Source organism: Macaca thibetana, chromosome 3 (genome assembly GCF_024542745.1).
Source record: "Macaca thibetana thibetana isolate TM-01 chromosome 3, ASM2454274v1, whole genome shotgun sequence".
Taxonomy (NCBI): Eukaryota; Metazoa; Chordata; class Mammalia; order Primates; family Cercopithecidae; genus Macaca; species Macaca thibetana.
In genome coordinates this window covers 57,274,223-57,291,194 of record NC_065580.1, presented here as the reverse complement: position 1 = coordinate 57,291,194, position 16,972 = coordinate 57,274,223, and the positions used below count along the sequence as shown (strand labels likewise).

The following is a 16,972-nucleotide window of genomic DNA, read 5'->3' as shown; positions in this document are numbered from 1 at the left end:
ATGTGCCATAGTCCCAGGTACTTGGGAGGCTGAGGCAGGAGGATTGCTTGAGCCCAGGCAGTGAGCTGTGATGGTGCCATTGCCCTCCAGCCTGGGGACAGCAAGATCTGTCTCAAAAAAATAAAGTCTGGGTGTGGTGGCTCATGCCTGTAATTCCAGCACAATGGGAAGTCAAGGCAGGTGGATCACTTGAGGCCAGGGGTTCAAGACCAGCCTGGCCAACATGGTGAAATCCCATCTCTACTAAAAATACAAAAGTTAGCCAAGCATGGTGGTGCATGCCTATAGTCCCAGCTACTTGGGAGGCTGAGGCACGATAATCACTTGAACACAAGAGGCAGAGGTTGCAGTGAGCCAAGATGGTGCCACTGCACTCCAGCCTGGGTGACAGAGCAAGACTCTGTCTCGAATATGTATCTCCAAACTATAGCACCTCCACACCCAGCAAAGCCCTGACCTCATGGAAATGGCTATGCAATGGCTCCACTGCAAATTCTCAAACCTCCCCTCAAGCTCTAACACAAGAGGACTCCCTCCAACACTGGAAAAGAGAGTGAGGACCAACAATTGCATAATATTTATGTATATGTACAGTTTGTTTTATTTTTATTGCTCCTTCCATTTTCTTCAGTTTGTTTTTAAACAGCAGTAACAATATTTCTCAGAAACAGAGGGCTGTGTACAACCTTGTAACATACTTCCTTGACAGTTTAAAAAAACCATTGGCCCTCTCCAGCACCTCAGAGCTCGCCTCCATCTGTGTACTGTATTTCTTTGGGGAAGAGCAATTAGTCAAGAGAAAGCTGAAGCCCATGACATCTCTGACATGACTATGGCTTTCTTCTGAAATGTGATGGGCCGTAAGAGCTTTTCAGACATTTCTCTGAGAATAAATGCCAGGCAGGCTTCATTTGCCAGTGACAGAACTGACCTATGGCACACTAAACAGTGACTAATCCACAGAATCAAACCAGGTCAATGCTCCAGGTGGGGACTGGCCTTCGCCAGGAGACCACTAGCTTCTGGCTCCAGAGGTATCACTGGGCAAGGCAGAGTTGTGTGGCCTGTTCCTATTAACTTGAGTGTGAAAGTGCTTCAACGGGGGTTTGCTGCTGAGTTGGTGATAGTAGAGGGAGCCAGTGGAGCCCATGTTAGTTATCATTCTTCCTGGTGAGAATGCCTTCGCTTGCAAATATGTGCTGATTCATTAAGAAAGTCCTCATAAAATGTTTTCAGGCACAATGAGAGCTAGAGCAGACAGGCCCCGGAGAATCCCTTACGTCAGATAAAGATAGATCAGGCCCATGGAAGAATGATCACCACCTTGTAGCTCAGAAATCTAAGACACAAACAGCATTTCTGACCACCCTAACCTGTAAACCTGAGAGAGAAACAAACATTTCAATTCCCCTGCTTTCTCTCTAATCATACAATACTCTCAGCTGAACAGCAGTAGCCTTTGCTAAATCCTCTTGTGTCATTCAGTTGCTGTTCAAAGCAGATGTCCCAGGCATGTTTAGAAAGTGTCTTGTGTGGCCACCTTGACTGAGTTGAGAATGTTTATTCCTATCCAACATTCACTTTCAACAGCCATCTTCTCTCTTTTTTTGTAATATTGACATAATTTGAAGAGCCTATGGTGTGGAAAAATGAGACTAAATAAATCACAATTCTGGCCAATCACCTTGGCCTAAAACCATCAAGCAATTTAAATATGAGATCCCTAAGGTTCAGACAGGTTTACAGCTAAGGGCAAAAACTATTCAAGGACAAAATTGAGTATGAAAATGTGTTATATAAACACAGATGTAACATTTAATACATATGTAATAGCTAGCAAAACGAGTTGAGGAAACTTTCAGATGAGAAAAATAGAAAATCTGAACCATCTACCAGGCAAATTTTCTCTATTGTGAACGATTTATTGACCTTTTACATAAGTATCATACAGCTCTCATTATCAGTCCCAATGTATAAAATGGTATTTGAAAAGAGAAAGAGCGACATATTTCATAGGCCAAAGGACCATAAGATGTTAGAGTGAGCATTTCATTGCCACGAGTACAAATGTGTGGAAAATTACAGATATCAATTCTGAAGCACATCGGTGTTCAGCGAGACCCTGAAAACCTGGCATTCTCATTTGCCCCTTCTGAGCTAAATAAGAAAACGTTGCAACATCTCTGCAATGTTTTAAAAGAATCATTGCATCGATGGTTTTGCTCTGCCAGGTATACTGTTACAGGATGTCGTCTGGCACAGTCTCGCAAACTGTATCCTTGGAACTGATGGGTTTTGTTTACCAAGTTCACATAGATCCCACCGCCCACATACACAACTAGAAGTGGAGCAAAGGTGTTAAAGGCTGTTAGGGGCTCTACCGTGAACCACTTAAAAAAACATCATAGGACTGCAATTCTGTCTGCAACCATTTGTTATAGGCAAGAGCAGATCGCAGGAGTAAGTACCGACGTCTCAGCCATGATTTGCGGTGGAAGAATGGCTGAGAGAGGAATTAAGCAGGAATGGCTGAGCAGTGCAACAGACATCAGCCAAGGTATGAGCACTAAGTAAAATGTATGGAAGGAAAAACTTCAACTCTGGGCCTTAGCCCTAACTGCTCTGAGCCAAAGATGAATTTAAGCTCCTCTTATTCCTCATCTTTACACTTGTTCTTAGCTTGCAATAACCATTTCCGGGGAGAAGCACTTTACTAATGAGACTGGTAATGTGGTGGAAATTATGAGATGCCATCTCATCTTTTATTTCACAATGTCTCTTTCTCATCATGTCCTGTCCTTTAAACAAAAGCAGCACATCTTAAGTCGGAGGGTAAAAGGAAAGAATAAATTAAAATTAAATTTGAAGTCTTTTTTTTTTTTTTTTTTTTTTTGAGGCGGAGTCTCACTCTGTCACCCAGGCTGGAGTGCAGCGGTGCAATCTCAGCTCACTGCAACCTCCGTCTCCCGGATTCAAGCGATTTCCCTGCCTCAGCCTCCCAAGGAACTGGGATTACAGGGGCACGCCACTAAGCCCTGCTAATTTTTTTTTGTATTTTAGTAGAGACAGGGTTTCACCATGTTGGCCAGGATGGTCTCGATCTCCTGTCCTCGTGATCCACCTGCCTCAGCCTCCCAAAGTGCTGGAATTACAGGTGTGACCTGCCACACACAGCCTGAAGTCATTTCTTAAAATTATCCAGCTTTCCTTATATTCATTGGAAATCCCCCAGAATGTCTTAAAACTAAGACCAGAAATTGATGGAACTACTTATGTTTCAGGCTTATCCTTAGATGGAAGCCCTGGGACAAACCACTTCCCTGACCCAAAAACAGCATGAAGTGAAAGTCCGTTTTATACAAAACTATCATCAGAAGAAAAAAATGGGAAGAAAATCTAAATTAATAGAGTTCTTTTTCGGGGGGTAGTGAGAAATACCACCCAGATCATACATTTTTATAATATTATCCAAATTGCTTCTAACTGATATTTTAGTAATCGGGTGGGGGCGGGGGGAATATTTTTAATGAACATGAGGAGCAAAGAGGAAGAAGGTGAGAGAGTGACTCCAACTGACACATCCATTGTGACGGTCATATGTAGAGATATGCATATGTGAAAATACAGATTGTAGTCACAGGACCTGAGTACTAGGGGAGTCACTGTTTTCTCCACTGGGGCGTTCTTCCTAAGGCACTACATTCCTTCAAGCATAAGAGCAAAGCAATAAACCCAATTTAACATACCCTGCATATAGAAGATATGCCAGTGAAGACATCATAATGTCCATTTGGTTGCCATTTAATTTCAGAGTCTCCATTCCAAAATGTCACCTGGGCAAGACTTTCTCTTAAATTGATTCATTCCTCAAATCAACAAAGCTTTTGGTACAAGGCACTTACTTTGGCACTGTGAAGAATGGAAAGATTAATAAGCCACAGCTGTTATCTGATAGGCAAAGCCAAGACAATCCTATCAGCAAGTAAACCGCAGCCAACGTGTGCTCAGAAGAGGGAAAAGTGCATTTTCTCTGTGAGCTTATCAAAGAGGGCTGCAAGAATATGGCGGTGTCTGAGCTGAGCCAGGTGTTAGGAGGCAGAGAGGCAGTAGGGCAATCCAGTCATAGGCAAAATCAATGCAAGCAAGAGCTGGGGCTGAGGCATAGAAAGGAGTGTGACTGGAATGTAAGGTGTCTTCCCAAGAGACGGTGGGAGGCAGACAAGGCCCACAGTGCAGGCCCAGACCATCCATAGAAGCAAGACAGAGCGGGCAATCAGAGCAGTGGGGCAACAAAGGAGTCCCTGGAGCTGGGGGCCACAAGGACAATATTGCAGCCATGGCAGTGTTGCAGGTGAGCAGAGACAAGGGCCTCTACCCGGGTGGGAGTGGAAAGCCAGGCAGAGACCCAGGAGCTGCAGTTTCCCGACTAAGGGAAACCAGAGGAGGACAAACCCTGAGGCTTGGCTCCTGAGTGACTGCTGGCAGAGGAGAGATGTGGGGGTGTAAGAAGATGGCAGGTTTAGGGCAAGGGACAAGGTCATCATTAGAAAATCCAAGAAGGCTCGGCGGCCTTCTAAAAGGCAACAGGCTACCATGCAGAATCTAGGCTGGTGCAATTACAGGCTCACCAGGAGATGATTCTGTTCATTTTCTCCTCCCCAGGCAGTTCCATGCCGACTTCCCCAGACAGCTGAGCCAGATACATATCTAGGAAAGAAGATTCCACTGACACCCGCTCCCCATTTTAATTGCCTTCAAGGGAGAATTTATTTGTGGATAATCTAAATCATCCTCCCCCAATCTCTGTGTCTTTCCTATTAAGACGATGCACAGAGAGCACAGAACCACCATCGTCATCCTATGGTTCTCTAAGAAGTGCTCATTCTGTCTAGTCAGTATTAAAACTTTTACATCCTATTGATGTGGGTTTGGACTCTATATTATATAGAGATCTATAAGCAGTTACCTAGTTATTTAGCTAGTGATACAAAATGTCCATAAACTACTTTATATTGCCAATTAATATATTTAATATTTAATGTTATAAACCAACGTGTAATATATGACTTTTAAATTATTCAGTCCATATATGTTTTCATTAGGGAAGAACATTTTATTCGCATACTTATGATACCATCTCAAGACTTAATATGGCTTAATTCTATTAATAAAAACTAATTTAAAAGTCATTATCTTTTTTAATTACAGCTTTTGATTTAGTTCTTCCCTGCTCTGCAAATATGGGTAGCTGGAGCCATCATTCAATTGGTCCATAACTAACTTTGGTTTTTTTCTTTTTTTAGAGCTATCATGAGTTGCTTGGTAGAGGAAGTTGATCAAAAGGAATGTCCTCATAGGTCACACATGCAGCCCCATGACTTGGCCATATCTCAGCTTATCAGAGCTCTATGCAGATATTTATCCTCAAATGAATATGTTAGTGAATTCTATTCCAGGTCAAATCTTTAGCTTGCAGAAGACATGTTGAAGGTAATTAAAAACGTGTGGTCAGCAGTCTCACCTATGATGATGACCCACATTTTCACTGGGCGTGATATTGGACACATTCCTTTTTTTTTTTTTTTTTTTTTTGAGACACAGTCTTGCTCTGTCACCCAGGTTGGAGAGCAGTGGTGCAGTCTTGGCTCAACGCAATCTCCACCTCCCGGGCTCAAGCAATTCTGCTGCCTCGGCCTCCAGAGTAGCTGAAATTACACATACCCACCAACATGCCTGGTTGATTTTTTTTTTTTTTTTTTTTTTTTAGTAGAGACAGGATTTCACCACTTTGATCAGGCTGGTCTCAAACTCCTGACCTCAAGTAATCCACCCATCTTGGCCTCCCAAAGTGCTGGGATTATAGGCATAAACCACCGTGCCTGGCCCACATTCCTATTTCTGGTCTTTTTAGGCCCCAGAGAAAGTGGGATGCCTTCCCTTGGTATTAAGTTCCTAACTCTCCTGAATTTCTCAACTGTGCGTTCATCATTCAAGTTCTTCCAGGTCTGAGACGCCGGAAACCATCTAGTTCTTAACCTTGGCATTGACGGGAAGGATGCAAGGCCACTGAATGTCCAATACAGCAAGTATCACAAGGCTTATATATTAGCACTTAGTATAGCATGGCTGCTGGCAGGGAAAAGTTAAGGGAGAGAGAATGGAGATGAAATGTAACATCTCCCATCCAGAGTATGGGTTCTGTGGGATAAGGCTATAAAGCACCCTGCATGCACGCTCTTTACTAAGAGAATTGTACATAACTGTAAAGGAAACTGGAGTCAGGCTCTGATTAAGTGAATCTTCAAATCTCAGATGAAGGCAAAGAGGGCTTGTCTCACATATAAACATAACCATAAAATTGTTGACTGGAACTGAAAAGGCTCATGAAAATGCCATCATTATTCAGCTTCTTTTTCTCAAAGATGTATTTCTGAGGGACTTTTCTATATCTTTATATTACTCAGTATGTAATTCTATTAAAGTGCTTAACACATTGTATCATATTTATTTCTTCAGGTATTCTTCTCCCTTCCCTAGAATGTGAGCTCCTCAAGGTCATGAAGAGCAGTGTTTCTAAATTCATTTTCATATTCCCAATGGCTAGCACACTGCTCTACCTTAAGGATATAGATAGGTCTGCCGGGCGCGGTGGCTCACGCCTGTAATCCCAGCCCTTTGGGAGGCCAAGGCGGGCGGATCACGAGGTCAGGAGATCGAGTCCACCCTGGCTAACACAATGAAACCCCGTCTCCACTAAAAATACAAAAAAATTAGCCGGGCGTGGTGGCGGCGCCTGTAGTCCCAGCTACTCGGGAGGCTGAGGCGGGAGAATGGCGGGAACCTGGGAGGCGGAGCTTGCAGTGAGCCGAGATCGCGCCACTGCACTCCAGCCTGGGCGGGCCACAGAGCGAGACTCCGTCTCAAAAAATAAATAAATAAATAAATAAATAAATAAATAAATAAATAAAGGATATGGATAGGTCACCCAGTGTTTGATGAAATGAGTGAATGGATGAATGAATGACAAAACTAAAGAAAACAAGACCCCAACCAAAGATCATTAAATGGCTGTTGCTGTTCTATATACCTGTGTCTCTATAATTTAAGTACATCCTTAGATTTACTTTTGTTTTGGTTTTATTTTATTTATTTATTTACTTATTTATTTTTGAGACAGAGTCTCGCTCTGTCACCAGGCTGGAGTTCAGTGGCACAATCTTGGCTCACTGCAACCTCTGCCTCCCAGGTTCAAGCAATTCTCCTGCCTCAGCCTCCCAAGTAGCTGGGACTACAGGCACGTGCCACCACGCCCGACTAATTTTTGTATTTTTAGTAAAGACGGGGTTTCACCATGTTGGCCAGGATGGTCTCTATCTCTTGACCTCGCAATCCACCCGCCTCGGCCTCCCAAAGTGCTGGGATTATAAGTGTGAGCCACTGCACCCGGCCACATCCTTAGATTTCTAAGAGAGACTTATCAAATAAAGTCTCTTGAGTCCCAAGTTTCTATTCACATTTGGCCTTTATTCCCATTTTTAGCAAAAGGTAACACTGAGATTCTATGAAAGGCCACCTTAACTTTGCCATTCATTCCATCTCTTAATGGGAGCCAATTGTGTGTGCGCACACACACACACGGTACATTAGCCTCACAAGGGCACTGACTTTGTCTATCTTGTTGATCATTGTATCCTGACTACCTACCAAGTCCCCAAAAATATGTGTCAGCTGAAAAAATGAATTAAAGATTTCACAGTGTTCTGTCATACTAACCAGTCTTCCATACTGCTGTGAAAAAGAAAATGAACAAAAAGCTATACTAAAACTCCGCATTGATTCAAAGTGATTTGCTAGTGTTCAGCAAAAGGAGAATCTAGAGTCTGCAGATGTGTGAATGCCATTGTGGGTGGCTCTTACACCTCTATCATTCTGTCTCTGGAATGGCAGTAACTGCAACTGACCTGTCTTCCTCATAGCTATGTCCGAGAGAGGAAAAAAAAAGATCTCTTCTCTAGTCCTATACAGACATACACACATGCCCGTATTAGTTAAAGCAGCCATATGTCTACTTAGAAATAATGCATGACAAACTTAAAAAGTGAGAGAATGCTATAAGAACTCTGGGTCCTGAAAAGGAAACATTAATGGTACTGTAAAGTTTGGAGTTGGGGGAGTCACATTATTTTAATGAATGTTTCTCATAAAATAATAGAATAACAATGCCCTCCTCATAACAGAAGTGCAAGTTATGACACAAATTATCCCAACGGTTTTTCATTTACCTTTAATCATGCTACCCTGGGAAAATAAAGGAGTAAAGAGAAGGAGCTTGAACCTGAAAGATTTCTATTCTAGTAACTGGCCCAATCCATTGTCACTATTCTTTTTTGCATTTGTTTTAGGTGAAAGTCTGGCAAAAATCAAATTTAGTAAAACTAGTAATTATACCAAAAATACATTAGTTCTCAGTTTGTTAGTTTTTGAGGCTGAAACTTACACCTCTTAAGGTTTATAATTATTTTCCCTCAGTAAATTGTGGATTCCTGTGTTCTAGGGAAAGGCATTGCCAAAAATAAAGTGCAAAGCTGCTTAGTCTTCACTCTTTCCTAAGTAAACAACAATGTGTAAGTGAAAAGGAACCTTCATTCAGGTAGCTGGAATGAGTGGTGGATTTTTTTCTTTCCACAGAGACTCACATTAAAGCACCCAGACTTCAGGTGAGAAGAATCAGATGTGGTCTTTAGCACTAAAGGAGCTTGAGTTAGTTTCAATCTTTCCCCATCAACACGCCACAAGCATTCAACAAAGTGCTGGTGGAGGGTCAAAGGATGCACAGGCGGACTCTGGACAGCAGCAGGCACCTTTTCAGGCTCCTCCATAATGATCTAGCCGCCTTGGAAGAATGACTTGCCGAAAGGCCTCTCAGAGGATTAACAGCTCCAGTTAGCCCCTTCACGGTTGTCATTTATTTCAGTGCCGTCAGCAATCATTCCTGAGTTGAGCCGTAATGAATAGAGAATGATGTAAATGCGCAGGCAGACTTCAAGAGGGTTTAGACGTCTCCGTGGGAGGTGTCACGTCATGCCCATTGCCACCTGACCTGACGCAGGGCTGTCTCTAAGGCGAGGTGACCGGCCCGGGTGCGGTTCCCAGAGGTCCTCCCGCGCTTCCAGAGCTGAGCCCCGCTGCTCTACGTCTACCTGAGGGATCCTCAGGATCCTCTCATTCCCAGTCGAGGGACCACCACCTGAACCCTTGTGGGGTGACGTTACCCACCCAGGGAAGGTTGAGAAAGGGGTGGAATCGGGCACCCCCTTCCTGACCCTGCGCTGAGCCGGGCGGGGTTGGGAACGCTGCGAGAAGGGAACCCGTGGGTGGGGATGTGAGGCTGCGGCACGACCAGGGGCCGCCAGGGGGCGCCCGTCCTCCTTCCTGCTTGTGCCTCCCCTCAACCTCGCTCTGCTTGGGCAGAGGGTGGGGAAGACTAGAATTCAGCTCTCACTCCCGCCCGCCTGCAAGGTGATCCAAAGGAAGTCGCTTACCCTCCTGGCATTTTCCTTTGGAAAAGACATACAACAATAGTCCCCGCCCACAAGCCCCAGAGGGTTGCCCCAAGAGCACAAGGAGATGTCTCAGGAATGCTCTGGCAATGGCAGCCTATTTGCACGAATTATTACTAATAATGTCTTCCTTGTTCAAGTCAAACAGACGTCTGTATGAGCACAGTTGCACGTATGCTAGGAGCTGCCCTCTAAGTGACTCTAAGTGACATTAATGTGAGGATTAACCCCCAAGCTGCAGAATGAATGGTATTAGCAGGTTGCTAGGAGGTTCATCCCGCAAAACTGCAAACATCCGCCTGGGTCTGTAGACTTCAGGACTGAGCTAGAATGAAGCAAGTCTACTGCCCTGGAATAACTCCCCACATTTTTCAAGCAATTTCTGCAGTTCATTTGTTTCGAGCACCTTTGAGTTCCTCTGGCATAATCACTCTACCCTTTGTCAACACAAAATGATTGTTTAAACGACTCAATCAGATCATGCCATGGGCGACTATTTCCATTTATTATGATTTATTGCCTGTTTAGCACCAATGTGCCAGGCACATTCAACAGAACCGCCTCTAAAATGGTTTTTCTTTCTGCTCTGGAGGCCCACAGAATAAAAACAACCTGCTCAGAGTAAAGGAAAGATCATCCACACTGATGAGGGTCAGTGACTAAGGACATCTTGGAAAGAAGGTCTAATTTTCCAAATGATAAAGAACAAGACTTTTTCATTGTGATGGGTCCTCCTATTGACCTAGAGCACAAAATAAATTGATTAAAGACAGAGAATTCCAGGTTTTCTACCAGGCAGGGAAGAGATTTGTCATGGATAAACCAAAGTCACACAATCCCTCTTGAAGGCAGGAATCTGGTATCCCTAGTCTTTGGTCCCCAGAACCAGCCCCACACTGGCACCTTTAGACACTGAGTAAATGCTTAATTGATTAATTCAGCTGTGAGAGATCACATCTACAATTTAGAGAACTGAGATTTTTTTTTAACTCAGTTTTTCAAAGAAGAGCCTGTATAATTTCAATTCTTCCCTCAGCTTATTGCCAGTCAAAGAGAGGAAGGGCCAGGTACTTGGCTGCAGTGTCTGAACCAGCTGCAAATCTCAGGAATGTGTTACCTGGATAAACAGGCTCTAAGATGTTCTTTATAACAACAGCAACTAACTTACTAACTTAAAAAAAAAAAAAAAAAAAATCCTGTAAGTGAATATTAGACACCCATTAGAATCACTTGTGAAAACTTAAAAACACTATTACCGTACTATTCAGACACCCTCTCTGGAATCATAGCTATGGCAGTCAAGAGGTGTGTCCTGGCTATGCCAGTAACGTGACGTGAGTTAGGCTCAGTGAAAACGCCCACGAACTTAACTGAACCAACAGGCACTGTGAGGGTCTGAAAACAAAAAGTGTCCTGTGAAGCATAGGATTTCTCATTCTTCCTGCAACTATCATTCACTTCAGTGTCCTGGCTGAAGCTCTTCTTTCTTTCCTCAACTTCAGTTCACCTACAGTTTACAAAGTGAACTCACAGACTAAATGGTAACTTTAGAGCCATCTCGAACTTCAATGGACATGTGAATCCCTGGAGAGCTTGTTAAAATGCAGATTCAGATTCAGTGGGTCTAGGTGGGGAGTCTGCATTTCTAGCAAGTTCTCAGGTGATGCGGTCCATGGAGGACACTTTGAGTAGCAAGGATATAGACACTCATACAAATTTTTTCCTGCAAATTTTACAAAGTATGTGATATCCTTAAATTTTTTGCATTTAACAATACAGTACTACAATAAAATTAGAGTTTAACATCAAGTTGGTGTTTCATATGAATACATTACAGGTGCAGGTCCTGATCTAGTTACACATATGTGAAATATATACATACGCCACATTCATCTAAAAAATTAAGGCAGCTCCACTTTCAAGAAAGGGGAATGAGTAATCTCTGATTTTATTCTTCATTCAATTAATATGTACTCAACACTTAACATGTGCCCAGCACTGTGTTAGCGGGCTGAAATTGCAACAGTGAACAAGACAGATCCCAGTCCCTTTCTACCAGAATCTATATTCTAGTAAAGGGAGACAAACTTACAAAAAAAAGAGCGAACATAAATTATAGTAAATGTTGTAAAAGAAACAAAGAAGGAACTAAAATAGGAAATAACCCCTTTGGACAAGGTGGGAAGAGAGGCCTCTCTGAGGAGGTGACGCTGATGGCCAAAGATCTAATCCTGCCACGTCTACTCCTGTGAAGAGACAAAGCACTGAGTTTTTAGACTCCAGACATGCACACAGCCCGGGAACCAGTTCCTACTGCTTCAGCAAAGGTACTGAACAGAAAGAAACGGGGACCATTCTACAGCAGCTCCACCAACATAAATCCTCTCCCCTCAGCTCTGAGATCTTTTTTCCAGCCATCCTTTGGCTCCCCCTCCCTGGGGTGCTGCACTGACACCCTCTGCAGGGGTTGCTGACACAGGAGGGTTTTTCCATGTTTGCGTCACACGTCTATAAAAATTCAAGGCTTGATAAACCACCATCTGTAAGGATAGTCAAATTGCTTCTTGTATTTCTTTCCAGCTCAATTTTACTTCTGACAAAGTGACTCCAATGAAAAACCTTATCTTGCACTAAAATGAAATTAAGCCTGCTTGAAATCGGCCATTATATATGAACCCTAAATGCTACAGAAATTGATACCAATCAGTTTGTTTCTAGGAAGGCATCCTGGGACTGTTTGCAGAAATAAGAATTCATAGGCAGGTTTTATCAACACCGATGAGGGCTCAGATGGTTCCAAATAGTCTCATCTTTTGTCCTTTATTATCACAGCAGGAAAGATGCAGGGGTCTTTCACAACACCACGAGTAGGAAGAAAAAGTTTTCTGCATCCTCAGCTGCCTTATGGAGAAAGAAGCCTGCAGCAACCAGGAGCTTGCAGCTGGAGCTAAGGACATCATAGGCCCCCCGCCACTCCACCCCCACCCTACATTCAAAGAGAGGCCTGTGACCCCAACTGGGCTAGGCACACCCAGGGCCACTGTCTGCCCAAGGCTCATGTTAATCAGCCCCTGCTTGCCTTTAGGAGAGCTCCTTTTACCTGGATGCCTTGGGAACACTGGTTCTTGCACAGGGGGGTTATCCAGGTGGCAGACCTACCAGGTTCTCTGTTCATCCTTCTCTAGGGCTATCATAGCATCTTCTGCAGGCTACACGGGAAAGAAGCGATAGACCTACACCTCTCCTTTTCACTCCTTATGGGAGCTTTAGATAAAAGTTACCTAAAGGGGCCAAGCGTGGTGGCTCACACCTATAATCTCAGCACTTTGGGAAGCCAAAGTGGGTAGACTGCTTAAGATCAGGAGTTCCAGACCAGCCTGGGCAACATGGAGAAACCCCTTATCTACAAAAAATACAAAAATTAGCTGGGCATAGCAGACACCTGTGGTCCCAGCTATTCAGGAGGCTGAGGTGGGAGGACTGCTTGAGCCCAGGAGGTCGAGGCTGCAGTGAGCTATGATCACCCCTGTACTCCAGCCTGGGCAATAGAGCAAGACCCTGTCTCAAAAAAAAAATAAAAAGTTACCTAAAGAGGGTAAAAGGGGACAATCTCTGGATGAGTCGCTTAACTTCATTGAACCTCTGTTTCTTCATCTGTGTAATGAAAACAGCAGCAGTATCTACTTCTTAGGTTTGTTATGAAACTTAAACGGCAGAATACATGCACAGCATTGAGTATGAACAGCACGTGCCCAGTAAATGTTGGCTGTTTTTTTTACCATTATTATTAGTATTTACAAGTGCTTACTATATGCCAAAAACCATGTTAGACGCTCATTTAATTTTTATGAAAATTTGCATAATTTTGATTTTTTAACAGCTCTTTGGGATAGATATTATATCACTCATGATTGGAGAAGTTAAGTAATTTGCACAAAGCCACACAGCTGGTCAGAAGTGAAGCTAAGATCCATATCTACACTGCCTCACTCTAGATTTCAGTTCTTTCCTATCCTGGCGTTCATCGATACTGACGTCACAAAGTCAGCTACTGAAATGGAATTCATTCAGTAGGTAATCCACCTCAGGTTGCTACTGGCAAACATTTGGATAATATGCCTTAAAAAATACACACACACACACACAAAAACATGCGTTGGCCAATACCTGATGAAAAATGCTTTGAAATGTGAGGCTTTAAAATAATATTCACCACATTGTATTCTTATTGTTTTTAAAGTAAAATTAAATTTAACACAAATTTACTGTTGGGCAAAACTTTTTGGAAAGCAATACTAACAAAGAAGCTTTAGAATACAGTCTCTGTCTTCAAGGACTAAATCATTTAATTATGAAAGAAAGACATAAAAAGGAGAGTAAACGCATGAAGAAGCAAGGGATAGGCTAAGAGTTTACTACAATAAAGTAAAAAAAAAAAAAAAACCATTCAGACCACAATTAGATGTCAAACAAGAGGGTATATTTTAGGAAGCAGAATACAGGCTGGACTGACAAGTGGAAGCCAGTGGCCAGATGGCCTGTCAGGATGATGTTATAACATCTCATTTTAAGGCATTAAGGGCTGAGGTCAACCTCGGAAGAGTGGGAATGAACCCAAGGAACGTTCTGAAAAAATACTGAGGGAACTTAATGACTGATTTATACAGAGATTAAGGGAAAGGAAGAGGTTAAAGGAGATTTCAGAATCACCACACTGGGCAGGTCCAAACCTGCTTGTTCAGTCTGTTCCCAGTCTCAACTATGGCATCACCATCCACCGTCACACAAGCTGGAGCCCTAAGGGTCACTTGGGACCCCTCGTTCACTCACTCCTACCCCCACACATCTCCTCAGTCCCGCTATTTCTCTCCTCCACTACCTTCCAGAGCTGATCCCTCCTGCTCTGCTTTGACCTGCCCCGTCCCATCTCTCACCTGCACAGCACCCCTGCCTGCGACCATGGCTCCTCATCTCATCTCAAGGCTGCATCAGTACCCATGCCAGGGATCTAACACACACTTCTGATGCTCAGGCTTCAAACCTTCCAGTGCTACTCCAGCACCTGCACAGTGGACGCCATAGTCCTGTGTATGTCCTGCAAATGCAGAAGCGCATCATGGCTTCCTCTGCAGCACACTGCACCTCACATCCTGTGTTTCAACCACGGAATCCATGTGGAGTCCCCCCAAATACCATGCAGGAGGCACAGAACTTAAACAGGTGTGTTGTGGGAAGTCAGGGACCCTGAATGGAGGGACCGGCTGAAGCCATGGCAGAAGAACATAAATTGTGAAGATTTCATGGACATTTATTAGTTCCCCAAATTAATACTTTTATAATTTCTTACACCTGTCTTTACGGCAATCTCTAAACATAAACTGTGAAGATTTCATGGACACTTATCACTTCCCCAATCAATACCCTTGTGATTTCCTATGCCTGTCTTTACCTTAATCTCTTAATCCCGTCATCTTCTTTGTAAACTGAGGAGGATATATGTCGCCTCAGGACCCTGTGATGACTGCGTTAACTGCACAAATTGTTTGTAGAGCATGTGTGTTTGAATAATATGAAATCTGGGCACCTTGAAAAAAAGAACCAGATAACAGTGATGTTCAGGGAACAAGGGAGGTAACCTTAAACTTACTGCCAGTGAGCCGGATGGAACAGAGCCATATTTCTCTTCTTTCAAAGGCAAATAGGAGAAATATTGCTGAATTCTTTTTCTCAGCAAGGAACATCCCTGAGAAAGAGAATGCGCCCCTGAGGGTAGGCCTATGAACGGCCCCTGTGGGGGTGGCCGCCTTTTACGGTTGAAGCCGTAGGGATGAAATAAGCCCCGGTCTCCTGTAGCACTCCCAGGCTTATTAGGACGAGGAAATTCCCACCTAATAAATTTTGGTCAGACAGGTTGTCTGCTTTCAAACCCTGTTTCCTGATAAGATGTTATCAATGACAATGCATGCCCGAAACTTCATTAGCAATTTTAATTTTGCCCCATCCAGTGGTCCTGTGATCTCAGTCCTGTGATCTTGCCCTGCCTCCACTTGCTTTGTGATATTTTATTACCTTGAGAAGTATGTGATCTCTGTGACCCACACCCTATTCGTGCACTCCCTCCCCTTTTGAAAATTGCTAATAAAAGCTCGCTGTTTTTATGGCTCGGGGAGCATCACGGAACCTGCCGACATGTGATGTCTCCCCTGGACACCCAGCTTTAAATTTCTCTCTCTTGTGCTCTTTCCCTTTATTTCTCAAACCAGCCAAGACCCCTAGGAAATAGAAAAGAACCCATGATAGATATCAGGGGTGGGGTCAGGTGAATGAATGAGTGGATATAAGACTGCAGGAAAGTCAGCATTATGTGGCTGATTCTAGAAAATAATGAAAAGCTTAGTCTGGGTGTATAAAAGTGAGATATTTCAGCTGAGTGCAGTGGCTCATGCCTGTAATCCCAGCACTTTGGGAGGCCAAGGCAGGCAGATCACTTGAGGTCAACAGTTGAAGACCAGCCTGGCCAACATGGTGAAACCCTGTCTCTACTAAAAATACAAAAATTAGCCAGGCGTGGTGGCACACACCTGTAGTACCAGCTACTAGGGAGGCTGAGGCAGGAGAATTGCTTGAACCCAGGAGACAGAGGTTGCAGTGAGCCAAGATCATGCTACTGCACTCCAGCCTGGGTGACAGAGCAAGACTCCATCTAAAAAATTCAATAAAATAAAATAAAATAAAATGAGATATTTGGTTTTTTCCTCTTTTCAAGGTAGGCAAGAGCTGGATGTGCTTCAAAGTAGAAGAGAAGGGACCACTTGAAAGAATGGCTGATTATGAAAGAAATAGGGAATGATTCTGCTGCTTATAATAAAATTATGATCAGCTAGTCTTCACCTAATGACCGTTTCCTCAGGGAGGCCTCCCTGAACCCCTAAATGAGAGTACCTCCTTCATTAAATGCTTCTGTAGCACCTTTTGTCTTTTTTTCCCTCAACTTTCTTTTCATCACATTTGAAATCAGTTGTTCTATGTTTACCTCCTATAATAAGCTCCTTAAAGGCACATCACTTTGTCATAACATATTAAACTTAAAACACAGCACCTGACACAAAATAGATGTTCGATATTAATTAGCCACAAGATTAGTAGAATTTCTCCACCCTAAGAGTGAGCGTGCTTCTACTCGTCAATACAAATAATACAGAAATTTGCCGGTAAGAGAATCGAAAACACCACAATAAGTTGTAATTCACATGTAGTTTATATGTTGGTATTCTGGGTTGACTCATCTGTTTAGGTAAGACAGAGGGATTGAGCATCACTCTCCTGCTTAAAAAATCTCACTGGCAGCCCATTGCCTACAGGGTGAGGGTCCCACTCCTTGGTTGGCACATAGGGTTTCCCCCAACTTGCCT

The 16,972-nt window shown here is 43.3% G+C and overlaps 1 protein-coding gene across 4 annotated transcripts in view; it reads left to right on the top strand.

Annotated features, from left to right (window-relative positions):
- The window catches only part of MAGI2 (membrane associated guanylate kinase, WW and PDZ domain containing 2), a 1,483,072-nt gene that overhangs the window by 1,449,370 nt on the left and 16,730 nt on the right, over nt 1-16,972 (top strand). Inside the window, exon 22 of one of the 4 annotated variants that reach the window (XM_050782788.1) lies at nt 8,689-8,717. The exons of the other annotated variants lie outside the window; for them this stretch is intronic. Within the exon in view, the coding sequence (XP_050638745.1) occupies nt 8,689-8,717 (29 nt within the window). The remainder of the gene's footprint in view (nt 1-8,688; nt 8,718-16,972) is intronic. 4 annotated transcript variants of the gene reach the window in all.